The 27,781-nt window shown below is 37.0% G+C and overlaps 1 protein-coding gene across 9 annotated transcripts in view; it reads left to right on the top strand.

The window, feature by feature from the left end:
* The window catches only part of SBF2 (SET binding factor 2), a 237,207-nt gene that overhangs the window by 81,809 nt on the left and 127,617 nt on the right, over positions 1-27,781 (top strand). For all 9 annotated transcript variants that reach the window (XM_042881903.1, XM_042881905.1, XM_042881904.1 and 6 more), the window contains exon 3: positions 17,652-17,789. In XM_042881903.1, coding sequence (XP_042737837.1) covers positions 17,652-17,789 — 138 coding nt within the window. The remainder of the gene's footprint in view (positions 1-17,651; positions 17,790-27,781) is intronic.

Raw genomic sequence — 27,781 nt, 5'->3', positions numbered from 1 at the left:
TGGCAATTTCTGTGACATGGAGATACTGTATAACTTGTGGTTTGCAAATGAAGAGCACGAGTCAGTGAGCACTTGTGGTATGTTCTCCTTTTCTATATCCACTGCTTAAGTCACTTTTCTCTTGTTCTCAATTTATTTCCAGGTTTTTTTTTCAATACAGACATATGGGGCAACATGGTTAATATATGTGAGTTGTACTGTAGTAATACAAACAAATTGTTTGGTTTATAGACAGGTTCAGTTATGAGAAGAGAGTTTACTGTTTAGGCAGCTTAGTAGATGGAAGTAATTTCATGCATAAGGCTGTGAGCATTTTCACTAGTCTTTCATGTAAACCTATCTGTATTTGTTCTAATGGATTTATTTCCAGATTTGAAGGGGGAACAGAAAGTTAAACCAAATCTTTAATGAAAAACCACTGGACAGTACTAATTCAATTCACTTATGTAGTTTGCTTTTTAGAAATTCCTCTCCAGGTGCAGGGCCTCATATTTTCATTTGTTGAACCTAGTGAGAACTTTTAATATATAAGCACAGGACAATTCTTGAATGTCTGTTGTTTGGATCCAGGTTAATGATTAAAAAAAAGAAGTCAGTATAAAACTATAATTAGTGTCATCTAGTTGGTACTGTCAGTACACAAATATTTTCGCTCTTTGTTATATCAGTCTGGACCATCTCTGAAAATATAAGCTTCAGTCTTTCATACCAGCATTGCCAGCAGGAGTTTTTTCACAGCAGTGCTAATAAGAGAAGCTGGTTCTTTTTTGAAATTACATTTATTTATTTCCTAGCCTTTGGCAAAGCTTAACAAAAGAAGAAATTAGGACAACTAACTTCCAGGCTGACATTTATATAGTCAAGATTTGAGTTGAATTATAAAGAAATTAGAGCATAGTCTGTCTTTGTATGGAGAGTTCTTTTTCTGTTTGAAGTGAAATGTAGTTTATGAAATAGAATACAGTAATTTGATGACTACTTACAGGAATTTGTAGGCCTGCATGTAGCACTTTGTCTGTGCACAACCAGTGCTCTCAAGTTGCTGAGGTTAAAGTATGTAAGAAAATCATAGACTCATAGAACCTCCAAGGTTAGAAATGACCCCCAAGGTCATCCAGTCCAACCGCCCACCTACCAACAAGATTTCCCACTAAACCATGTCCCTTTCATGTCACATCTCCACTTTTCTTGATCATCTCCAGGGATGGTGAGTCAACCTCCTCCATGGGCAGTCTGTCCCACTGCCTGACCACTTTTTTGAGAAGAAAAAATAGATATTATTAAGAAAATGTGTGGGGTAGGAGTACTGCTTATTGAAAAAGTCAGGCTTCTGTCCATTGATATCTATTTTTGGTTTGAATAAAATCTATGCGTAGATTAAAAATTTTATCCACACCCTAATATGAACTTATTTGTTTGGGCCAAATGTGTTGAAGTATTATCTACTGCCTGTTACACATTTTTTTAAGAAAATGTGTTTGCAAATTTGCATGATATTGACTTGCAAACTTAAAAGTAGCAGAAAAATTCAGCGTTGTTTTTAAAGGGTGCTTCAATCTCCAAATACTTTGAAAAATTGTGTTTCTTTTGTGCTGTCCTAGACTGGGTTTAGAACAAAGTTGTTAGCTTTTGAAATGTCAGGGGTCAGCACATGTTTCCTGGTATGCAACTGTTGAAAGGGGATTTTCTTGCTTTTTTTCTTCAGTTTTTTTGTTTTGGTTTGGTTTGTTGTTTTTTTTTAATGTAACCCACACATTGTCAAAACCTGTATACTGTTTTTCTCATTTTTTTTTCTAGTACTGCACCGTTATTTTCAAAATTTCACATAATTTGTTTGGAGTTTACAGCAAATATTTTTCATATTTTTTTAAGCATGATCTGTTTCATATTTTGAAGACTTAGGAATCTAGGAAACACTGATGCATCAGGAAACGTTGTGTAGAGCAAGATATTTCTGCTCTTCTTGTATCATTACTCCTGAGACAGAATGATGAATTCTCTAATACTTGTGCAGGCAGCTTTGCAGCCCTTGCTGTTCAGACAAGACCGTCATGTCTGAGATCTTTGGCACATGACACAGTCATCGTCCTACCGACGTAGGTTTTACAGTAGCAGTTATAAACTTTGTTATGTATTGAATTTTAGCCTTAGTGTGAGTGCACAGCAAAGCTATGTTATTATTTCTTTATGGAGATGTTTCCTGTCATCTCCTTTTGCCTGAAGCAGGGGTTTCACATGTTGATAGGCTTGTAGGTGTCACTGCTGAGCTACTCAGGTCCGGTCAGGCTTTGTATTTCAGTCACCTTCAAAGCTTGGACATAGCAGCCATGATTTGCTTGCCTGAGAGTAACTTCAGTTTCACTGTCATCTTAGAGAGAGATTTTGCCAATATGGTAATATTTTATATTAACTGGGGGGAGAAACAGAAGAACCAACAACTAGTTCAGTATATTGCTGAGGCACTGTATAATCCATTCATAGTGGGTTAAAAAAGCCCCAGAATTTTCAGGTAATTTTCATGTTGCTTATATCATGAAAGAATAAGTAGTCATTCTTTTAAAAGAACATGCTGTCCTTTTGGATAGCTGTATTGCTCAAGTGATGTCCAAGTGTCCAAGTCAAGCATGTTGCTAGTGATGTGGTGTTTTTCTTTTTTTTATTATTTTTATTTATTTTTCCTTTTTATTTTTCCTGCAGATGGCTTCCTCTTGGGTATAATTTGGAATAAAATTCCGTACTGTTAAGTGTTTTGGCTCTTTCATTTATTCAAAGAATGTAAGACATTACAGATGGCTTGAAATATTTCTATTTCCTCTGTATACTTATGGGACAATAGGAGGGAACCCCCCACGGTTGACCAATGTTTCTATTTTTATATAGAGGAGTGTATAAACATCTGATTAGTTTTGAAAAAGAATCACGTTATTTCTTTAATCTTTTTTATAAGAGAGCATATGTTAACATTTAATTTTACATTTATCAATTCCTGCTATTCAGTAGCAGCTTCTATTATGTACTAATTCTTTGACAACAACTTTTTACTATGTTTATTATTATAATGACCTATAGTTCTCACCTCTTGTGCAGTTTTGCAAGAAAAAGATATAGTTTCTATTTCAACTGCCCGTGTTTTGTGAGGCGATATGTAATTGATGGTGATCAGTGATGTTCATTTTGAATGGAATTTAAGGGCACTGTAGGTGCCTTTGGATGCAGGAGGCTGGGATTACTGCACTGGTAAAGAAAGAAGAGAAGCCTTTTCTGGGCAGCCTGTTGCTGCAAAGAATGCTTGCATACAATTGAAATGTGCAAGTGTGCTTATTTGGGGTATTTTCTGTGCACCTGCAAGCTATTTTGGGACATAAACGTGTGGGTTTTGTTGTGGTTGTTTTTTGTTTGGCTGGTTGGTTTTTGTTTCCCTAGCTGCGATGTAAGCAGCTTACACATTTCAGTTGTCTTAGCCTTGGAATTTTAATTGATTAACAATCACTGGCATTTTCAAGCATTAGAATATTTAACAAGTGTTGAATCTGACCAAACATTTTCTATTAAATTATCAAGCTGTGATAGCATTACCAATCCCTACCACTCACGTGAAAATTATTTAAGCCTTTGTATCCAGTCCTACTCAGAACTTTATAAGTATCAAGTTTTACAATATAGAATGACATGACGTTTTGAGTATAATGTTCATAAAAAAACAAAACTTACTCTTTTTAAAGTTTATCTGTTTCTTTTTTAAGGCTTCTCTGTCGTTCTTTCTGGCTTCACAGAAGGACTATATGTTGTTTTTTGATGAACTGATTCATGAAATCAGTTGATTGAGTCTGACCGGAGTCTGATAGTGTTTTTGAGATGAGGATGAGGCCAGAGCATCTCCTGAGCTTAAGGGAAGCAGTTGCCCTGATGATACTGATGTGCCATACACCACAAAAGAAAAGAATAATTACAGAAATCCCTGTCAGCTTGAAATGGTAGAAAATTACTTCTCAGCTTTTGGTTTGGCACCTGACATTTAGTTTTGGAAGCAAGACAGGTCAGCCAGAATTTTCTGCAGCACCTGCGTGCCCTGTGATGAGCTAGATCTCCACTGTTGGCTCTCTCACAAAAACTTAGATGTCCAATTAAGTACTCAGGTGGAAATTCTGTCTAAATCTCTATGCATGAATGGTCGAAGCTCTGAAGTATGAGATTTGATTATAATCATATACTGTAGAGCTTCAACTATTGTGAGGTCATCTGGGCCCTAAAAAGAAAAAAGATAAGGAAGAGCGCTTGTATTACAGATTTCCAGGTCAAATGGACCACCTCAGTGGTCTGTGCTGACTTACTCTGTCACACAGGGGTTGAATAATGTCTTGCAAAACTGAAATAAAGAAGAATGTTTCAGAGTTCTTTTAATTTTATTTTATTTTTTTAATTTTTTACTTGATGAACTCAGACTCCAGTTGTGGTGATCTTATTGCAATAAACTGTTCCAATTTTTCTTATTATTTTGAATTATTATGATGATAACTTCTGGATCTTGTAATATGCTGGATCTGGGAACATTTTTATCTGGAGTCTTCTTACAAGTAAACAGCTTATCTACATGTAACTCTATACTCTATACTTCATAGAGAGCTAGATGTCAAGCATCTAGCTCTCTATGAAGTGTTTTTTGGCTCTCTTTAGGGGAAAAAAAAAATGAAAAAATGAAAAAGCTGCGATCTCTTTAAGATTTGAAATCAGAATCTTTGAGATCACAGCTGAGAGTTGTCAGATTTTGTAACCTTGTATTATTAAACTTCACAATGCGATACTTGTTTTCTTGCCCTAGTTCATATTTTATTGTATTTGGAAAACTATCTTCAGCATTCTCTACACAACATTCTCATGTGATTTTCTTAGCAATTCTGTGACTTCCCAGTTTTGACACATGAGAAGAGATGTGGATTTATTAGCTGAAAGGAGGATAGGGAATTAGCTAATGTTTCCTTGAGGTGGTGCCTTCTACAACTGTCTTCCAGTTGTAACCTATAAGTAATGACTTAAGTTGGAAACAGTAAATAAAAGGAGAGCCACTGCCTTCCGTTTCATTCTGCTAAAATACCTAGGTTTAGAGGTTTGGGTTTTTTTTACTTTTGTTTCTCATTAGTTTAATAATAATTTATCCTCCTAATACTAGAATCACAGAATCGTAGAATCACCAGGGTTGGAAAAGACCTCCGAGGTCATCCGTCCACCTACTGCCAATATTTCCCACTAAACCATGTCCTTCAGTACAACATCTAAATGTTTCTTGAATGCCTCCAGGGGCAGTAATTATGCTATTAATTTTTGAGTCACTAATGGTCTTTAGCAGTAAACTTCCTATATGACTTGACTCAGTTATAAAAGTACTGCATAATGTTAGATCAAGATCTGGGAGACAGTGTCAAAGATTTTGCTGAAGTCTAGGTAGACTACATCAACAGCCTTTCATCTACCAGACGGGTCACGCGTCATAGAAGGAGATCAGCTTGGTCAAGCTGGACCTGCCTTTCGTAAACCTATGCTGCTAGGCCTGATCCCCCAGTTGTCCTGCACATGCCACATGATCTCCCTCAAGGCAATCTGCTCCATAATCTTCCCTGGCACTGAGGTCAGGCTAACAGGCCTGTAGTTCTCCGGATCCTCCTTACAACCCTTCCTGTAGATGGCAGTCTTGTTGGCAAGCCTCCAATCCTCTTGGACCTCACCAGTCTCTGATGGATGCTGGAGCTCTGATGGATGATGGAAAGCAGCTCGGCTATCATCTCTGCCAGTTCCCTCAGCACTCTCAGGTCAATCTTATCCGACATAGACTTGTGGCAGTCCAGCTGGAGTAGTAGGTCTGTGACTGTTTCGTCCTGAATTGTGGGGATTTTGTCTGCTCTGAGCAGAGACTACCGTGTCGGAGAGTGGAGTCCTCTGAGGATAACTGGTGTGACTTTTAAAGACAGACGTAAAGAAGGCTTTCAGAACCTCTGCCTTTTCCTTATCCACAGTGGTTGCATTCCCAGCCTCATCCAGTGAAGAATGGAGATTCTCCTTGGTCCTTCTCTTACTGTTGATATATTTGTGAAAGAGTTCTTTGTTCCTTTTTACCCCAGCGGCCAGTTTGAGTTCAAGCTGGGCTTCCCCCTTTCTGATTTTCTCTCTGCACATCTTAACAACTTCATTGTATTCTTTCTGAGTTGCCTGTCTCTTCTTCCACAGGAGGTAGATTCTGTTTTTCTCCTGGAGCCTCAAGAATAGCTCCCTATTCATCCATGTCAGGTCGTCTTCTCCACCAGCTCATTTTGTGGCTCAGGGGGGACGGTTTGCTCCTGTGCCTTTAAGACTTCCTTCTTGAAGAGCGACCAGCCTTTATTCTCTAAGACTGAATCCCAGGGGACTTCCCCTACTAGTCTTCTGAACAATTCAAAGTCCGCCCTCCAGAAGTCCAAGGTAGCAGTTTTGCTGTTCCCTCTCCTGGCTCCATCGAGAATCAAGTACTCTATCATTTCATGGTCGTTCTGACCAAGACAGCTCCTAACCTCCACGTCTCCCACTATTCTGTTTGATTTCATTCTGTTTGATTTTTGTCTCTGCTACCACTTCAGAGTACCCTTACTTAAGTTCACTGTTGTACTAAACGAGACTATACCGTTGACATTTTTGTTACCCTATTAAAGCATAGAAATCATATCTGTGGTCTCCTTTTGAAAAGCTTGTGGAATATTAAGTGGCAGAGAGCTCCTCAAATTGCTCTATTTACATGCAGGTTACTTGAGCTGGTCTGTCTGAAAATGTTGAATTTTATCAGAGGTTTTTATATTCCCCTGCTTTTATTTATTTTTTTCTTCCAGTAACTGAAATAAGAGTGCTCCCATTTTACAGATGTAAGATTTTAAATAGAACTTTGAATGTTTAATTTTACTCAGCTTTAATAATCGTGTGATGAAAAATGGAAAACATACAACTGGAGATTGCTCAGAACTCAAATCCAATGTCTGTCCAAGAGTGCAAAGGAGAAATGCTGAAAAGGAGTCAAAGTGGGCACGAGAGGTAGATAGATGCTTACAAGTACAGGCTTTGTCAGTGCCAGTCCTCTCTGAAGAATCATATTGACAGATTTTGGAATCTGTTGTTATCTTCCCTAAAGACTGCTTCGTTATGCCAGCCTACCTAGAGGAAATGCAGTTCATTCATCAAGACTGTGTTCTGCTGGCAGGCCATGAGTTCCTGTGACAGTACCTGCATTGGCACAGATTGGCCTTATTCTTTACACCAGAGCTTTTGCCAGCCCAACTCTGGTGTAGGTATTTCTCTTAGCGTACTCACAGGAGGCACACCTGCAATGCTGTCCATCCATGGAGCTCACTGACTGTAACACAGCACTTGGCTTCACAGGAAGAGAGGACGGGCACGGCCTTGGACTGGTTCCATTTTCCTGAACAGGAAGCTGAGACTCCATGGAAAGCACCAAACTTTTTGGCTGTCTTTTCATGCTGCTGCAGATGGTGATGTATTCTAATTTAATCTTGGGGAGAGTACTAACAGGAAGGGCTTTTGATACTTTTCTTCATTAAGTCTGTGGAACTGTAAAATTCAGTAGGAATCAATGCACAGAAATCTGTTGTTTTAATGGGATACATTCATCTTGCAATCTAGGAAGCCTTTTGAATATATTTCAGGTCCTAGTCTATCTAGGCTTTCACTCACATGTAAAGTTGTTTCTTTGTAAGATTTTAGCCATGTTTTCCTGTTGATATACTTTCCCTTCTCTTTCTTTGTAGAAACACACACACAAAAGGGGAAATTGATTGTAACCCAAAATGGGAAGCTGTAACACAAAGCATGTAAGAAGTATTGTTAAATTCCCGGAACGACCAACAGAATGTACAAAAATATGTATCTCCTTTTCTGCAACTTCCTTAAGGTCGGCAGTGAGTGGCAGTGATTGATGCGAGTGCGTGTTTGGCAAGGTGCTGAGTTCTAGGCTGTGCTCTCTTTTCGGGCTTTCTAGTGCTCACGTGGGTAGAGGTGCTTATGTTGCATAATTGGCTGCCAGCCCGCTTAAAATCCCCTGGATTTTCGAAAAGCCATTTGCTCATGCGAGCTGTCCCATACACCTTTCTCTGGGCTTTGCATTCCTTCCTGTAAGAGTTCAGTGGGCAGACTGGCTTTCTTTTGTTGGTGTTGTGCGTTATCTCTGAGCAAAGCTGGCAGAAGGCTGCTTGGAGTAAGGCTCATCTATGTGAAAAATCTTGAATGCACGCTGGGTTAGCAGTGTTTGGATGTGAAAATGAAATAACAGGGGAGGGTAAGGTACAGATTAATTTTGCCTTGTAGTCTGATGTCCAGAACAGTTATAACAATTCACAGAGGTAGATGGCACTATATATTTGCCTACACAATTTCTAGAGGATTATTACCCTTTTTTTTTTTTTTTAAACTATATGTTTTTTCTAACTTCTACTGTTTGTATTAGGACCAAATTCAGACTTCTTGATTTATTTGCATATTTCAAGATATCCTGTTCTTCATTTTGTCATCTGGAGACGGATGGCATCTCTCTGAAATCAGTAAGCATATTTTGCTTCATCAGACACAGCCCTTCTTATGGCTAGCTCTCTGTCAATCCAGATAGATGTTGTATTTAATATACTTTATATTACCATTTTGTTACATACACAGACCTTCTCTTGAAATGTTGCTGATGGGTATATTCTAAAGAATTATCACAAATGCAAGAGTGTAAACCCAAGCCTGCTCACAGTTCATTACAACTGCTAGTAAACAACAGAATGCATCTTCAAATGCATTCCTAATAGCAAGGCTGGTATTAATGGTGTGGTTAAATATCTGACTGTGCAGGTGTGAGATGTAAAAAATGAGCAAGACACATAGTATTGCAGTAATATTTGATAGGATGTTGACCAGTTGCTCTGGAGGAACAGTTAAACATTAAAACATCAAGTCAAAATTTATGTTCATATAAATACTTAACTACATGTTGGTTGTAATTGTTGAGTGATGCACGTTAATTATCTCACTGTACTTTCTTTAAAACAGTCAACCAGTGCACTAATTATACTTGTACGTGCTGGAAGTCTTTTGAAAGATAGTTTATAGCATTATCTAGAAAATCACTTGGGAAGTCATTAAGAATTTGAAAGAGGTTATGGCTACTGTTGCAACACAATGCTACTGCTGCTTAAAGGAAGAGAGGAAAGACTAAGGCAGAGGAAAGAGGGAGAGAAAAACTGCATTAGGCAAAGATTTTTTTGTGCCTGGCTGATAGAGTAAATATCTATAAAAAGCTCATTTATGTTTCTGATTTGAAGCTAATTTCCTAGGCTTATATTCTTCAGGTACAGAAGTCTCTTTAACTACATACACAGTAGTTTATACTAACAAGAAAAAAACCACACAACAAACAAGTTAATTGTTGTCATAAAGACGTGTCCCAGTGCAGGTTAGAAACCACTCCTGACTACTGGTTGTTGAGTAAGGACAGAGATATTTCTTAATCTATTTCATGCTGAAAATTAAAAAGTGAGCCTTCAATACAGAGAATGAATTTCTAGGATTTTTATATTCTTTCTTCAGCGTTCTTCTTTCATTGTTGCTTCAGAAATACTTTAAATATTAGATACTTTCCAACTCTGCTTTCTTGGTTGTCTCATAACCAAACATTTCATTTGCTGTAGACCTGTATTCTTCAGATGGAAGTATAATTTACTGAAATCATTACTCAGGTGAATTTATTGCTGCATTGAAATTGTGTTTTCTGTTTTTATGTTAATTGTTTAGCATCCTGGCAGCAATTCTAGCTGACTGACAAGTATTTTGACTGTATGAGAAATTTTGAAGGAAGGTCATGTGTTACCCTCAGCTACAAGTCTTGAGAGTTCAGATTCATGACTTTTGAACTTTTTGTTGGATTTTAAAATGTATGCAAAAAAAAACATTAAAAAAATCTCTTGCATAAAGTACTTCTTACAGACACCTAACATATTTGTATTTGGTTTGACACTTCACTACAAGTCTAAAAGTTTCTGATTCCCATCCATGGTTGTCTCTCTCACTGTTTCTGGTAACACTGAGCATATGAACTTTTTTTCTTTTTTGTCAGGGGAGGGATTAAAAAAAAAGTCCAAGGGTCTCCCTTGGCTTGAAAACAATGAAGAAGTGCAGTTTTAAAAAAGTAAACGTGCAAATTCTCCTTATTTGCACAAGCATTCTAATTTTACCTATCCACGATTAGAACAGAGTAGCTAGAAGTTCATTCCAAGAAGAAAATTCCATTCACAATATCAGAATTAATCCCATCAAGGCATTAGTATACAATGAAGTTATTCTTAAATCACTGTAGTCCAGGTTCGTTTTGTTCAGAAATAGAAGATTGTTTGACAGATCTTTTTGAATAAGCCTCTGGGATGGGGATATTTAGTGAAGGCAGAAAAGGAAGCTAGTTTCTTGGTGGTTGTAATTTTCTAGGTCATTTTGTTATTTTAGAAAACAAGCTTAGATACACAGTCCTTGCAGAAGTGCATTTTACATTTGGCTTTTTCAACATGGCAGTTCACTAAGGGAAGGTGTTTAAAAGTCACACGGTATTAAGAGGTTTAAAAAACAAAGTGGTGATCTTGAAACAAATTTATTCCATGTATATTCATAGATTGGCTTATACATTTACTAGTCTAGTGCATCTCACATATGAGGGAACGTTGAGAGACCTGGGGCTGTTCAACTTGGAGCAGAGGGGAGGATCTTATCAGTGTCTCTAATTAGCTGCAGGGAGGCTGCAGAGGGGATGGAGCCAGACTCTTCAGAGGTGCCCAGTCCCAGGACATGAGGTGATGCAAACAAAGCAGTAGCATGGCAGGTTTGCTGCTCACGCTGTGGTTGAACCAGAGGTCCCTTCCCCATGCAATCAGTCTGTGATCCTGAACGTGGGGAGGTTAAACTAGTCCTTGCTGAATTTCAATAAAAAAACTTCTCTATCTCTGTGACTTTGGAGAATTAGCTAGCTGTTTTAGTTGAGTTGTTCACGCATGTTGACTTTCTTTGTTTTGCTGGACTTTTGATACAGGGTCTCTATGGCAAACTTGAGCCATATGATCACTGAGGCTTGTTTCAGTCTGGATTTCAAATTATGAAATACCTCAACTGCTACTTGTGCAGGTTAGTGACATTGAGAGACCTCTTCAGGCTTTGGGAGACCGATAATGTGGCTGAGGATCTTTCCTTTTTGATGTGTATTTTAAAATTGGCTGAAAAGGAGATACCTGGGGCAGAAATATCCACAGTCTATGGGAACAGCACCTCCCACATACAGGGAGAGGAAGGATTACTCACCTGCAACTCTACTTGGACAGTTCTGTCATCAGTATTCACAAGCAACCTTCCTGCTATTTCTAATGGAATTTCCCAAGTGTTTAACCAATTTCAGCTTTGAGAGAATAAGAGAGGGTTAGCATCCAGCAATGTCAGCATGTGCAAGCATCCGAATGTGTCTTTTTGCTTTCCTGAGATGAAGAAAGTTCCTGGATTTCAAGTGAACACTGCATATTCACACTCTCTTCTCCTCTCATCTCTTTGCTGTCATAAGTTAGAAAGTCTGGAATTAATGAAATAAATTGAAGTCGGTTTCCTAAGTTTTAGTGGGAGATGCTGGAAGCAGATTGCAGCATTTCAGGGGTTGCCATGAGGTAAATATTGTTAAAGTTCATCTTGGGCAACTCTGTATTCCAGTGCATTCCAGTCCTCTTCATTTCTTTGATGATTGAAAGCACTTCTTTTTTTCTTGTAACAAGAGAATTTAATTGTTTACGGTTGACCACCAGAGTCTTGTATAGTGCTGGGTTACGATATCTTGAAAGGGATTTTACCTGGAAATTCAGAGTATACTATATGTGCATTAGTTTCATTGTAGAGTAGGCTAAGGATAAATATGCAGTTTGTTAGAGACAAGATGTTGAAAGTCTGGAAGATGTTATAAAATTTAATGTATGTTTTGTATTCTGTTTACATTTAGAGATAACCCCCAAGCTTCAAGAATTTCCGCAGATTTGCAGCTTCATAACACTGCTTTTTTGTTTTGCCGATAGGCATTGTAATTGTTTTGTTTTAAGTAGAGGTATGCATCTGAAAAAGAAAATTCCCCGTGCCAAAATTCCGTACATAAGTGAATGGTGAAATGGTGAAATACTCAGCAGCTGGTGCTAGGTCATGCAAGTCCAGATGGAACAAAATTCCTTCACATAATGTCCGGAACATAGTCTCTTATTTTCAGGGAGGCTTGTAGACAAGATGATGATAGTGCATGGCCTAACAAAACACGTTTACTTGGGAGGTAAATAAAGCCTACAAGCTCAAAGTTACCCAAGGGAGAATCAAAGATTTTGTGGAAGAGTTGAAATGGAAGGTGGCTGGCTGTGTCAGACATTTTAAATCCCAAAGTCATTTTGGGATCTTTAATTCAAATCTTGTTAATAGAGCTCAATTGTTTTATATTTTATGTGCTTTGGGATAGTTTTTGATTATTATTATTTTTTTTTTGTAAGAAGAAACAAGCGCACAAATATGTTTTGACAAAACACACAGTGTGAGAATGTGTTTTAAAGATGTTTAGTTATTTAAGTGCAGTGGTCGGTAGTGGTATTTCATGGATGTCATCTTCTGTTCAATCTCTTCAAAAAATGCTTTCTAAAGATGACTTGCAAAAAGTGTATCGTGTTGTAAACTTCCTGAATGAGCTTTTCCCCTTTCTACTGTGGTAGTGCCATCAGAAGTAATGGATTTCTGATGGAAAGCTGACTGGAATGTTGATACAGAAAACAATGTAAACTGCAGACTGAGCAGTCTTCCTGGCTGTAGCCAAACAGATCCAGCTAGAACACTGGTTTAAGTTTTTGTTTGGTTATTCTTGGGGTGCAAGCTCTGAGATCAATGATAAACTTCTAAATTGCGGTTCAGCAAATGGATAATTTCTGTCCAATGGATTTAGAAGTCAAATAATATGCTTATTCCATAATAAGTATACAAATTACTAACATTTTTCTGTAATGAAACTAGAATACTATGTAAATACTGTTCAGTGTAGCAATAGTATGAGGTATTCACTTTCATACTAAGCCTCATCTTAAGTGCTGCAGTGCTTGGGTGAGATTGTGACAATTTTCTTTAATTTTTCAACAGATTTAAGAAAGCTATATACAGTATATTCGGTGCTGATATGTGTAACTAATTTATCTTAACATCACCTTATAACCTAACTTCTTGTTTGATTTGAAAGCATTCTGTGTGAGTTACTGACAGACAGTGCTTTGCTTCAGTGAACACCCATGGTTTCAGGCAGTGCTTAAAATGTCATTTCAACACCTTGACCGTAAGATCTCTGTTTCATATTCTTCAGTTCAACTTCTGGATATTTCTGCCAGATTTTTAAGGCAATCACTTGTAATCTGGAGTGGATTTGAAGCACTCAGCACCCTTAAAGGCTTAATTCTATAAACAGTGAGTTGGACAGTCTGATTCCTTTTAATTTTCAGTGTCATTGGTAGAAGCTGTGTTCAGGTTCCAAGAATTCTGGCAAATAAGTGAAACAATATGGGAGTGTGTTCATTTTTAAACTTCTGAGTTTTTTTCCTGTTTACTGAAGAAGCACATGACCTTTGAATTATGTTCACAGTGGTGCTTTTGTCTGTTTTGGTGTATAGCATCTGGTTGGTAAGGAAACATTTTTCTCTTCCTACTGGCCAGACTATGATGGCAAGCATACTGGATAGTCGCTTGCGTTTATACTAGTTTGGAAAGTTCTTCTCAGTGCTGTTTGTATTTCAAGTATTACACTAATATTTATTACCTTATTTTAACTAAACTGAGACTCATTCATTGTTTAATTTCAAGGAGGAGCGTTGCATTGCCTTGTTGTCTTTATCCTCAATCTCTATATTTATAAATTTCTTCCAGTTAATTTGAAAACAGATTCTCTGTATAGCCAGTGGGTATACTTTGCTTAAGATGTTTTCCTTAACAATCACTAATTGTCCACTAGTAAAGAATGAAATCTAGAAAGCATATTTTATTCTCAAGACCATTTTTAGATTAGAAAGAATTTTCACTGACACGAGTCAGATTTACGCTTCCACAGAAGCTATTTATTAGCATTGCTTGCTATTGAGAGCTCCCTCCCCAGCTCAGCAGTCCCTTCTGATAATTACGACATTGCTTGACCTGCAAATAACGTTTCATCACAACAAAAAGAACTATCATTTGAATACACTTTATTTTTAAGATGCATTTTAAAACCCTGGAATCAATTACATTAGACTTACTGATGCTCGAAAGTTCAAAGCTGGTAGGTTGTGCATGTGTTCTGAAAAAAAAAGGCTGTGCATAAGCCACGCATCCCAACCTCACGTATTTGTCATTTGTGCGCTGAACACCTAGTGGATTAATTGCGTATCCTGGGTCTTACATTCCCTTAAAGCAGAATCATAGAATATCCCAAGTTGGAAGGTCTCCTGGCAGCAGATAGGACTGCCCTGAATCCTGTATCTGAGAGCTCTCTCCAGCTCTCCTTGAACTCCAGCCACTTGGTGCCATGCCTTGGGCAGCCCGTTCCATGTCTACCGCCCTCTGGTGCAGAACCTTTCCTTAATCTCCACCCCATCCTCCTCTGACACAGCTGTCCATGCCATCCCCTCGGGCCCTGTCACTGTCACAGAGAGCAGATCTCAGCGCTGCCCCTCCGCTCCTGTGAGGAGCTGCAGCCTCCATCAGGCCTCCCCTCAGCTCCTCTCAAAGCACGTGGAGTGGGCATTTGTGGCAGGAGGGCACAAGCAGAGCCTGTGGGAGCCATCACGGAGCTCCTGTCAGAACAGGTAGGCTTGGCAGGTCTGAAGGAATGCAACAGCCGTAAATGTGAGCGTGCAGAGCTTGAGAAGTGCTGGAGCCAAGGCTGCATGAATAACCTTAATTTGGCCGACTTTGTGTGTATGATTCAATTTTAACGGTATACCGTGAAAAGATTGACTTTATGTATTTGTTATTAGTATTTTACTGTATTCTTTGCATTTTGGCTCCTCGTCGTAGAACAAAGGGGTACTCAGTGGCTGTGTGTTGTTGTATCTTTTCGAGATACAGATTCCAGGCTTTTTACCACACACCTCCTAAACTCTACGATACATACAGAACTCAAACGATTTCACCATCAGACTTTGATGATCGTTTCATTACAATGTCTGTATACATCTACCACGTTACGTTATCTTTATGGAAGTCCTGCAAGATCAGTGGTGGTATTTTCTTATTTTTAACTGATGTGGGATGAAAAACAAAGGGAGATAAGGCCAGTAATATCAAACTCATTGGCTAATGCTGGATGCTTAGCTTGGAATGACTAGGATGTCTTTTCAAGGAGGACTTTTTGATGTTTGAAACAGTTATGCTCAGTTGCAGGAGGGAGTGCTTACCACTTCTAAGAATAAAGACTCAGAAGTGTTAAGCTGTCTATCCTGAATATGAAGAATACAACATGAGAAACTTTGGGTTTGGAAGTTTTTCCCAGGATCATAAAACAAACTGTGTATCAGAGTATCAGAGACAGAATTTTAACTGCTTTTCACCCAAGAATACCCAAGTTTTATTGCAGAGGTTCTAAAGATGAATCTGTAGTAAATGTTTGTGTGCAACTTATTTTTATGCTTTCAGTTTTCATCAGCTGTCTGGACCAGGATGTTGGGGGATGGAGAGAAATTGCTGGAAACATGAAATCTCAACCTGATCCCTTTGCTATCTGCATTCTTGAATGATCCTAGATTTTTTTTTTTTTCCCTAATGCAGACATGTCTTGTTGTCTTTACCCCTTGTAAATTCTAAGCTTAGGATTTTGTTAATAATTATGTGCTTGTGAATTTTTTATATATGTCATTTCAAGTCTTCAGTATTCAGTATGGAATACAAAATTCCATAAAGACCATTTCAAGATTTTTCATCAAACTGACTTCGAAATTTCAGCCCAGTCTCCCATTACTGGGAGCAAGTTATTAATCAATGATGTACTTCTGTTATTGAAAGAAGAAAAAAACCTATATAGATTTCTCTTCACTTTTGTGCTCTGTTTCTCTTTTTACTCATACTGCTTGTGTACCTCTGTTCTGAGGTCAAAATTCCTGTCAGTGTTTAGGGTGACTTGAAATGCCATAGCTCATGTCAGCTTGGAGGGATAAATACTGAAGGGACTCAAGCTTATTTGATGTATGTTATAGTTAATACACATCATGCAGTCTGCTCACTGCTGCAGTAATAGTGTTTTGAGAACATGTGATGTGCTTGGAGCATCTTTGAGGCAAGAAACTGTTTTGGTCCCTGAGACTTTATAAAGTCATGAAATGTGAGCTCACTTTTCAACAGGGCTGGAAAATAATATACCTGTTATGATACGACCCCTTAGAAAATTTCAGATGTTTGCAATGAGGTTTATAGAGATAATCCTTAAGTAAGTGAAAAGGTGCTATATAAATAGGCTTTTGTTGGAGTAAGTGTTGAATATTTTTGCAGGTAGTTGTAAACAGAGTGTTTAAGTTTGACTAAGTAAACTAATAAGGAAAGCCAGGGACAGTTTTAATAGCTATCAGTGAATGTTAAGGACAAATATATTGCCTGTGGCTCAGAAGGCTCATCAGATGGAGGCTGCTGGAAACTTTGCTGGTAAGAACAGTATCCGGGCCGTTACCCAGTCTTGTACTGCTTTTAAGCTGTTACTCTTAGATCCTGATGGAAACTGCGTTCTGGACTTGTCTTATCCAACGTAGCCATTCTTAGATTTTATATCTCCTTAAAATGACTACAGATGAACAAGTATGTATGATCCTTTGATTGGTGGGAAGTAAAAAGGCCAATCCTATGTGCTGAACAATTTTGTTTTAAAAACAGGAAGGTTTGTTTCAGGGAAAAGAAAAGGTTTGGATGCAGCTGGTACTTGAACAGGAAAAGATTACTCTGTCGTTGTGACACTGCATCTGAAATCAATCAAATCTGAAAGCAGCTTTCTATGTCTGTATTTTATGATTATCCTGACTAGCTTTTCTTAATGTGCACAAAAATGTGTACAACTTACACAGTATATCAGTAGTTTTATACTTCAAAAGCTAATTTTAGTTGCACTTCTGTGTATGTAATGGAACAGCAGGTTGCAACCTGTAGTTTTAGGGCTCCTTAAAAACAAAGCAAAATTAAAAATGTAAGCAGAGACATTCCAAGACAATGATTTTAGCTTCAAATTTTAAATCATAATCTAAATGAAGTCTGCATTAATTGCCAGTTTATTCCTATTGTTGCTTCTTAAATCCTTGTATGGATTTTATTAAATACTGAATAGGGACCTATTAGTTACTGTGTGTGTAGCATATACATTGTGTATAACATCTCCCTCAATGTTTATCAATCTAATCTACTAGTTTTTTTCCATTTTCCATCAAAATTTTTCAGTTCTGCATACGTTTGCTTTTAGTGAAATTTTCGGAGCTTCTTTTTCAGATGGTGTTCTGTTGTATCGCTTAAAACTGTCTTCCATAGTTCTTAAAAAAAAAAAAAAAAAGAAAAGAAGATATTGCATAACTAAATGCCTCTTTTGTTTGTTTTTGTTTCATTAGTTTTGCCAACCTGGAGGATGGCAGCTTTCAAAAGAGAGAAAACAGCCAACGTTCTTTGTGGTGGTTTTGACTGATATAGACTCGGAGAGACACTACTGCTCCTGCTTAACTTTCTATGAAGCAGAGATTAATCTACAGGTAACACCTTTAAAATAAGTCACAGAAATGTAGAAAAAAGTGTCTAGAAATACAAGATTAATGTAACAGAGGACAATTTTAGGAAATATTTTAATCTTCTTGCTAAGGATGTCCTGTTCTGTCTCATTTAAGTGTGTGTTTTTGTTCCAAGGTAACACTTTGTCTAGCCAAACTTTTAAAAGTCTCAAGAGCTGGAGAATCCACCATGTCCTTGGGGAGGTTATTCCAATAATTCAGTATTCTCACAAGAAAAAAAAAAGTCTTCTTACATAGTCAGAATCTCCCCTGCAACTTGTATCCATTGCCTTTGTTTTCTTCCATGTGGCTTTTCTTTTCTCCATCATCTATCTTCTTCCTTTTTTTCCTCCATCTGTTTTGTTGTTGTTAATGAGACAGCCAATGTAACGTTCCTCTCATTTACTTCAGCGTACGGCATAGCAGGAATTTTGTTTTGTTCTATGGTGTTTATTAACTTCTGCTCCCTCTACTGGCCATCTCTATCAGTCTAGCACAGGGCAAGCATGTACACGTATGCTGTAATGTATACACATTTCTATAAGTTCATTTATTGGCAAGACTTGTGTGGGTGGAAATGTCCACATTTTTAAACTGATAGAATAATTCTTCAGTTTAGGTAGGTCAGATTTTGGGTGTCAGCTGTTTGGCAGCCTTGATTTTTAAACATGCATTTAATTATGTTTGGGCAACTTCAGTCTTTCAAAAATAGACATTTTGTTTCCCATTTTATGTAGAGTACTTCGCAGAATCTATGCTATGACATAATCCTTGGAATCTTTAGTAGCTAGAACCTAGGGAAATCCTAATTCAGTCTGTAATTGTGGACCATTGCTGTTATGTTTTGAAATATTTTCTTTCCCAAATGAAAAATCAAAAATAAGCAAAACCTTGGCATTAAGTATATTTAAAAAAAAAGGATATACATAGATAACCAGATAAAGGGCTTGTTTGTTCTTTTAGTGAAGAACTATAACATCTGATTAAAAGCATTTAAGAAAATGCTTTTGGTGTTCCAAGCTTACTCTGTTTAATACTGGAGTTGAAATCTTACTTTATCTTGTCAAATATTTAATAGACACAGAGTAGCAGTAACAACACTGGGCTTATTCTAGGCACGACTGGAAGCCAGGGAATAATGGTTGTTCCTGTTTCATTAACACTACTATTTAAATGGATGTGGTTTTTTTTTTTTTAATGTTACTGGGAGGAGCTAAAAGCAGAAATATAAGCAGATAAATCTATTTTAGTGTAGATCAATAGACATGTTTCTACTAATGCCTATCATCTTTCCTGTATTTTATAATTAAAGAGCAAAACATTCTATAGCAATTCCTTCCCAGCTGATAGAAATTTGAAATGGCTGACTTCTTCCACTCTATGTATTTCATAACATATACTAAATTTAGCAAACTTGTTATTCATCCTGTGGTTTCTAGCAGCTGCTTTTGATTCACTATTCACATCCTTCACGTAATGCTCATCACAAAACATGTATTAACATTATTAACTAAAAGGTTACTTTCTTATATTGCTTAAGTAGTAATAATAAGGAAAATAAAAACAAAACAAATTCACAAAAGCAACAACAAACAACAGCAAAAAGGCAAGGAAAAATAAATAAAAAATATATATGAAAAAAAAGAGAGAGCAGCAGGATGTTGGTTCTCGTAATGCCATTCCTGGCTGTGTTGCAAAGAATGCATATTTTTCAGATGAACTTGCTGTGGTGAAATTTATTCTATGACTGCTTTGTTTATAGCCAAACTTCCTGTTTCTTTCTAAAACCCAAAGAGAATAATTGAACGTGCCCTATTACATGGTCATTAGACAAGAATTCAGCACATGTACAATCTGTAATGAAACATAAGCTTATGAAACTTGAGCTATGAAAGTAATATCGATTTAACTATTCAGATGCACACCTTGTTAAACAAAAATTCTGTAAAACTTTGTATGTGAACTTGGTATGTGGACATCAGTTTTCACAGTTAAATAAGACAAATGGAAGATTCAGTTTTCCAAGAGTGATGAAGTTGATAGCCTTCACCAGGTACATCTTGCAGCTATATAAGACTGGTCTGAATTGAGCTAGAGTAGATTTGCTGTTTGACTTGGCAGAATCATCTTTGCAAGACATTCATACCTACCACTTGGGAGTTTCTGTGGTTAATTGTACTGCAAAGTGAAAACAAGCTCATATCTCTTGAATGCTAGAAGAGAGTAGAGAACCTTTTCTGAGTCTCTTGCATGCAAATACAATAATCTTTTTGACACAATTATTCAAGCTGCTCCTGAGAATTCTACTTTTGCTGCTGCAGTTGCCTTCATTATTACTTTAAATGTTTGCTGCAGGATAGTACACAAATATTTCCTGAAAAGTAAGGAGACTATACTCATGTGATTTTTAGGTATACCCATGATAGCCTAGGATACAATATTAATACAGCAATTATAAAAGCTATTTGGAGAAAGCTAAAGGAGTCTGTGGAGGAAAAAAAATTCTTTATAGTGTCTTTGAAAGTGCTGTACTCCATTTAATCTCTTGTCTGTTGTGTGCCAGAAGACGTTTCCCAGTGATGATAAAAGCATAGGCTTCGGTAGTCAGCTCATGGCCTCTCTTCAACTTTCTATCTCTGGGCAGAAAATAAAATAGTCTTTTATTCTCTGACACCTATTGACACCTATGAGTCATATTTGGCATTGTTGCAGTGTTGTCATTTTGAACTGACCCAGCAGTTAGTATTTGCGTAGATGCTGGTCAGTTGATTGTCAACTCTCATAAAGTTGTGATAGTATAGAGAAAAGATCGGTGTTATGTTTGGTGTGATTAATATTTCACATCTGTCTTTTGTGAGGAAGGTGCACACAGGATATTCCATTAAGTATGTGAGAAGAACTCGCCATGAATGCAGGTGGTGCAGTTTTCCTGTATAACTCCTTATGAATCATTCTAAGATCTCTTTAAGGTTCCAGTAACAAGTTTCAAGTATACGTTCCCCATCTGTAATTAAAACCATGCATTTCAATTTTTGACCTTAATGGAGGTCTAACATTTGGAACATGACTAGTCTAGTCAAGAGTTACCAATGTTGGAGCCAGTGTCATTTAAAGACTCATTCAGATAGTTAAAAAGGGTTTAATGTGCAAGATTTATCTCCTACCTTAAGTTCCTACCAATCCAGATGTTAAGAAGTCTGAGATACAGAACCTCTGTCTCCTTCCTTCCTACTTCTTGTGTCTCCAGGTGGTCTGATCCACCTTCATGTCTGCCTTAAGATGCCAGTTAGAAATTCCCTGACAGATAAAGCCAGATGCTGTACTGACTTGCGTGTATCTAGAAGAATTAGGAGGAGGAGAAGTCAGGAATATCCTTACTGCCTCTTTCCACACAGCCTTTGAATTTTTTTTGCATTACTGTATATTGATCCTTACTGTCTACTTTCTTGCTCTAATTTGTTGTGGATATGAAGAAAGCTTTGACCTCTCAGCCAAAAAATAAAGTCTATTGTTTATTTTTCTGATGACTGAAGCTGAAAACTATCGAAGAACCAGAATATTCAGAAGAATCATAGCTTACATCTCCAGTATTCATCCATAAAGCTCTGTGTATGTAGATTTATTAGCTGTCCCCCCAAAATACACATATGTATAGTTATTTCCAAAAGCAGTTTCTGGATGTTACCTGCTAACATGCAGGAATCTTTCTGAAAAATGGTGGCTCACATTGGAAACATAATGGTCAAGTTGTATATTTGTTTTGCATTTTTTGGGAAAAAACCCTCTCACCAACCCCACCATCAACAAATTAGAGAGTGATTTATGTCAGCAACTGAGCTTGTGTGACTGCATTTCTTGCATTACAGAAATTCTGTTCAGTATGATGAGCAGGAAATGTCAAGTATTAGTTTCTAACGATCTTACTACAAGATTTACCTGGTGATTTGTCTTAATCATATGTACATTAAAATGTTGTGATCACAAGGTTAGTAAGATTAAACATATCATTGTGAAATCATAGAATTGTAGATGTATATAAGCTAATTTGCAACTCTCCTGTTCCAGAATCAGAATCTCGCTTCTTCTACTCCATTGCAAAACCATATAAAAAGAAATTGTAAAAATCCCGTACCAGAACATGGCAGATACACAGTATTCGCAAATATTTCCTGAGTCAAAGGAACAACTGCCAAAAAATGACATCACGCTCCATAAAATTTTAGTTTTTATGCTTGGATTGTAGAGTTGGTCATCCTACTGTGTTAAAGCACGTGCCACCTGATGAGTCACTGGCGTTTGGTTTTTAGCAGAGAATCCTTCTTGAAATATAAAATCTAATCCTCCTTTTGATGTTTTGGTGTTCCTCACACTTTGCAAGGAGTCTAGCAGTATCCTTCTAAATCTGTGGAGAAATTAATGGTATGGTAATATCCAGAGATTAAAGCAATGCCTTGCTTCCTTTATGTGAGGAGAAAATGTATAGTTCATATTCTACGTGATGAGAAATAGCCTTATATTCTGAATATCCTTCAGTATGTGTAAGGTCTTCTCTAGACCAGAATTGAAAGTTAAGCTGAGAACAGCTGAATGAAGAAAATCGTATTTTCATCATCCTAATAACTGTGGAAGTAATTTGTCCTGCCCTCTTTATTTCTTGAGATGTGCTTGTGCATGCACAGATATCTCCTTCCCAATTTGAGTTTATGCTGTTGCAGGATAGAAAGGCTTCTTTGGGGCAATGATAGTCTTTTTGTCTTTGTCTGAATCTACACCATGAACAGTGAACTTTTGCCATTTGTGTGGCAACTGTATGTTCATTGGATATGGACTTCCCAGATCTTCCAGCATGTACATGGGCTTTTTGCCCACTCAAGAAACTTGCTTTAGCCTGTGGCTGCATAAGCTGGATGGGAAGGTGGAAAGACTGGGTACTTGGTTACTTTAATTTCAGCAGCCTGTACATGTGTTTAGGTGGTAATGCATGTAGGTAACTTCTGTGGTTTTTGAAATTACCTGCGTTGAATGGAATACATAAAATGGATGCTGTGTCATGCAAGAAAGTGTGATACAAACTCCTTATCACTTGGGAGTGTTTGTGACTTGGGAGTGTTCTTCAGTGCCAGAAGTAGTTAGAAAGTGAATGGGACACATGTTACAGAGATTAGAAGTTTATTATCCTTTTCTGAAAGGATTGAAGCAAGATAATGGCTTTTACATTAGCATATTTATCCCAGTATAAGTTTAGCTATGGTGGTATGATTTCTGTACGTGAAGCAGCCACAAAGTAGATCTCTCCACCTGCAATTTTAGTTCAGTGCAGCAGATTGTAGACAAGATGCAGATTGGTCTTCTGGAGGCAGTCAGCTGAGTTTATTGGATATATGCATTTGCATAATCTGAAAAATAAATAAAATGAACTGATGCTGAATGGTTTTTGGCCTTTGATTTTTAATAAACCGGCTGTTTGGCTGCAAATGAGACCAGCAGAGCCTAAATCACGTGGAAAGAAAGGGATCTGTCCCAAATGAGCAATTGGCATGAGACTACTAAAGCTTCAAATAATTTTTCTTAAAGTAAGAATTCATGCATGGTCTCCAAATCTGTCCTGGGCAGTCATTAGAAAAACAAAGGGTTTGCTGACCTTGGCACAACTTTGTTGCAGAATTTTGCAAAGGGCAAACTGTTTTTGACAATTGTCATGAAGTGCTGGAGTGAAAGTTTTTGTAATGACAGATGTTCATTCTCTCTTGGGCTGAAGAATCATTGTAAGTACAACTGTAATTTACTATCTGTTCACATTCGATTTCTTCTGAGTTTCAAATTATGTGTGCCAACCATCCACCCTCAAAACTTCAGAGCTACATCAAACATTTTCTAACTTTTCAGTACCTCGGTTGAAATTGACTTTCCTCACTCTGACCTAATACTTCTCCACCCACTGCTAATGAGAATTAAATGCACTGACTTCAACAGCATATGCCTCCAGAGTGAAGATGTATGAACAGCATGCTTGGATTGTCCTGGTGCCTGAAGATGCCTCATGTCCCTAACAAAAGCAACTGACAGAGCTGGCACAGAGTTGATTCAGAGACCCAAAAGCACGTGGTCATGCAGGGGCGAGAGAGGAGGGATAGTTGTGGTTCATGTGTGCTAACATTCAAGTGCATGTTGATTGAACTACTGCTTGTATGTCTTCAGGCTGTGGAAGTTCCTTAAGATCATCTACGTTCAACAGCAGAAAAAGTTTTTTGAATTATAGTGGTAGGTTATTTTAATCTTTAAAAACTGACTTCAGTTCCTAATGTAGATTTTGGCTAGATTGTTATTTTTAAGTATCAGTGCTTTAAATCTGAGCTGATATCTCATTGTGGTAGCAAAAATTATGTTCATGCAAGTTAAAGAAAAAAGCAGTGCTTGAGGGCTAGATCAAAGTAGTGAGTATCTCTGTTGATTAAGAAAGATAAGATTAATATGAGTACAGTTAGCTGCTCATTTTTTCTTGGCTGTCATTTTTCAATGTAGTAGTGCAAAATCAGTTAATTTTTACTGAAAGCTTCAGATGTTAAATAATCATTGCATGAAGAGCTACCTCCCCTTGTTAGTTTGAACATATGTCAGCAAGCATGCCCTTTTTATGGTTTTGTTACTGCCTTTGTTGTTCTTTGAGACTGACTTTTTCTATCTCATTTGCTTTGGGTTTGGTGCTTTGGGATTTGGTCAGATTTTCAGGTGTCTGGTTTCCATATGAGATCATTGGTTTCAGCAACAAAAAGTAAAGGAAGAGTAAAGCTAAGAAGTAAGAAAAGGACCTGATCCAAAGGAGCTTCCAACAGCTTTGCTCTTGCTTTGGTTGGTTGAGCTTCTGTCATGTTTCACGCAGTGTGAATGCTGCTGTTTTGGTGCCACTGAAACGTCTCTCTTGCACTGCTTTGATGCTGAACGTGGAAACTGAACAATTACACTCTTCTTGGCTGTTACCATATGGCATCTGAAGCTCATAATTTTCAATTCTGAATGTATATTTGTGAGCTACAGCAGAATTCACTGAGTAGCAAATGTAATAGGATTATTTGATATTCACTGTTGTTCCAGCTTCAGTTTTGCTGAGCAGTGAGGACAGCTAGCAGAAGGTGCAGGTGGCTGGGTAGAGCTTCTGAAATCACCTCAACCTAAATGTTGTTAGCTGTGCCTGTTTCATTCTGACCAGTTGTTTATACAATTTGTCATATCAGGCAGGTTTAATTAAAGCCAAAGGGCACTGTTTCTGATTGTTCAATTTAGATCAAAGCAGTATTTATTTAATAATGTGTATCTAGCCCACAAGTATTTGAGTTTAATTGCATCTATTAAAAATATATTAAACTATTTCTATAACTCCAATTGTCAGTTACCTCCTGTATTTAAAAATATTTAAATAATTAGTCTAAATTTGTCTGACTTGGGCTTAGTGCCATCATCCCTTGGCTAAACTGAGGAATAAGTTATTCAGAATACAGGCAAGCAAAAAAAATAAATAATAGACTGATGATTAATAGTGCTGATCCCAGTTAATTTTTCTAATCTATCTGTCAGGGGATTCATGCAGTTGTTTTTTTGTTTGCTTGTTTGTTTTTGTCATCTGAACTTTAATTGTACTGGTTTTTGTTTGTTTGTTTGTTTTCCCCAAATGCTTGGAGAAATGCATTTTATTAACTCATCTGCTTTTGTAGATGAAGTCTATGGAATGAAAACTGATGCTTTTGATTCTGTATCTGGTTACTTCATGTTCCAGGTTACCCCAAACCCTTCAGTTTGGGTCACAAATGTTAAATATCTGCTTCACTGACACAGAAAGCAGAATGATCAGTTGAAATATATTCATTCATACTCACTAGCTTTGTTTTCATTTATGTAAGAATCTAGAAACTCGTTATGTATATCAGGAGTTGAATACATATAATGTAGATGTGGGTGTGTTCACTTATTAAAATGCATGGAAAAAATGAGTTTGAATGTATTGGCTTTCCCTACAGCCCACACAATTTTTTTTGGCCAGTCTCTTTACAGAGCCTAAAGTTAAATTTTGTCATATGTACTTCATAAGCACTTTCACCATTTTCTGTGAGGTTATTATGTTTTTATGTCTTATTTACTGAAAAAGAACAGATGTGAAAGGGAAGGAAAAACAAAAAAACAGGTGAACAAATTAAAAACTGCTGTAGAATCAGGTCAGTTTTTTCTGTTTCAACTAAAATTGATACATCCCCTCAATCATGTTCTACTTAGATACATACATATGTCTGAACATTTTAATAGTGCTATATGATGTTATTTTCTAGACAAACTATTTGATGGATTTGTGTCAGCTACAGTATACAGATCTCTGTTCCATATTCCCTGTGTAACTTACTTCAGAAACCATTCAAAAATGCAGGATTGAGGATTCTGGCTTTGGCAAGCAGAGTATGGGATCTTGATGAGCTTCAGTCAAAAACAAATACAAGATATCAAATATTTTAAGCATGACGAAAACGTTTATGATCACCCACCATCATATAGTTCTTTTCATCAATTAGATCAGTTTGTTATCTACTCCTTAGCCTACTGAAAAGGCTTTGTCAGAACTTATCTGAGATTAAAATAACAACCAGAAAACAAAGAGAAGCAACCCAACCCCACCACAATAATTCATTTCCAAGGTAAAGTCATAGGAAATGAAAGATGTGATGAAAGGGAGGTGTCATAGCATTATACCAAATACCATTGTTACATTCTTCCAACAAATAAAAGTGCAAGAGGAAAGCTGTAGTAATCAACCAGATTAAAAAGAAATAGTAACAACGGTATCCTACTTCTTATCAACCTCATTTAATTTCACCTTTTAATGTATGTATGCTTAGGAATGTTAATTTCTGTAACAATTAATTATTCTTAATTTATTTGTCAACTGAATGCTATATTAAAGAGTAAAAATGTTTTAAGAACAAAACTTATTTTGTTATTTTTGTTTAGGGAATGTTTTTTCTTTAGACGGAAATTTAAAAAGGTAAAATGTGCATGTGTTTGAGCAAAAGTGTAACCAGAAAGAATTGTTTGTGGTTTTACCACTGACGTTTAGCATTGCTAGAGGATGCTCATGCTGTTAATGCTTTGCTTGAAAAGTAGGTTAGAAGTCATATGTGTGCAGCGATTATCTGCTTAGTCTCCTGACTTCCACTACTGTGCCTGTCTGAATGTTAAGCATGAGCAGAAATATGGCCCCTATCATGTTACATTGTTCTGTGGATCTTTTGTGAAGTAAGGCAGAGTTTTAGTAGCGCAAAGTTATAAAGATATAAAGTTATATTTAGTTATGAATTAAAAAAGAACTAGATCCAAGTGTGAATTGATTTGCTGAAAATAGCTTTTTATAGAAACCTCCCCTCTATCTGTGCTCTCTGTTTTCATTATCTTAGTATCTCATGGGTTTAGAGAGACTTTCGTTTTCTTATTCCACATTTCGAAAGGCAGAAGTTTCAATTTGATTTTCATAATGTTGTCACTGTCCAAAATCTGTCATCTAGCTAGAACTCAATTCAGAGTTAGAGCTAGAATTCAAATTGCAGTTTGATTTATAACAATTTATAACAGTTGATACAATAAACTTTCACTTGTTTGTTTAGTGGTCCTTAACCATATCAGTAGGTGTGCAGATTTCCCTTCTATCCTGAATCTCTATTATGTGACTATTGCTTTCTGTTTATGGAAACTTTCTACCTAATGTCCTTGCTAATTTTTTCATCCCACTGTGTCATGTTGAGAATAAGATATCTTCTCATGATTGAGAACAAAGCAAATAACCAAATGATTTATGCAGTTTTATTTAAGAGTGGTCTAGGAAAGTGTTCTGTACCTCAGTGCAGCATCTTCATGCAGTGATTTTTTTCAGTAGTTTATCACATTTAATTTCACTTAACAGATAACCATTTTAGAATACTGAACTCACATAAAAATAATAA

Source organism: Lagopus leucura, unplaced genomic scaffold (genome assembly GCF_019238085.1).
Source record: "Lagopus leucura isolate 7727_CA_CO unplaced genomic scaffold, USGS_WTPT01 Super-Scaffold_100033, whole genome shotgun sequence".
Taxonomy (NCBI): domain Eukaryota; kingdom Metazoa; phylum Chordata; class Aves; order Galliformes; family Phasianidae; genus Lagopus; species Lagopus leucura.
The sequence above is the reverse complement of the archived record's forward strand: the minus strand, read 5'-3'. Positions and strand labels throughout refer to the sequence as shown.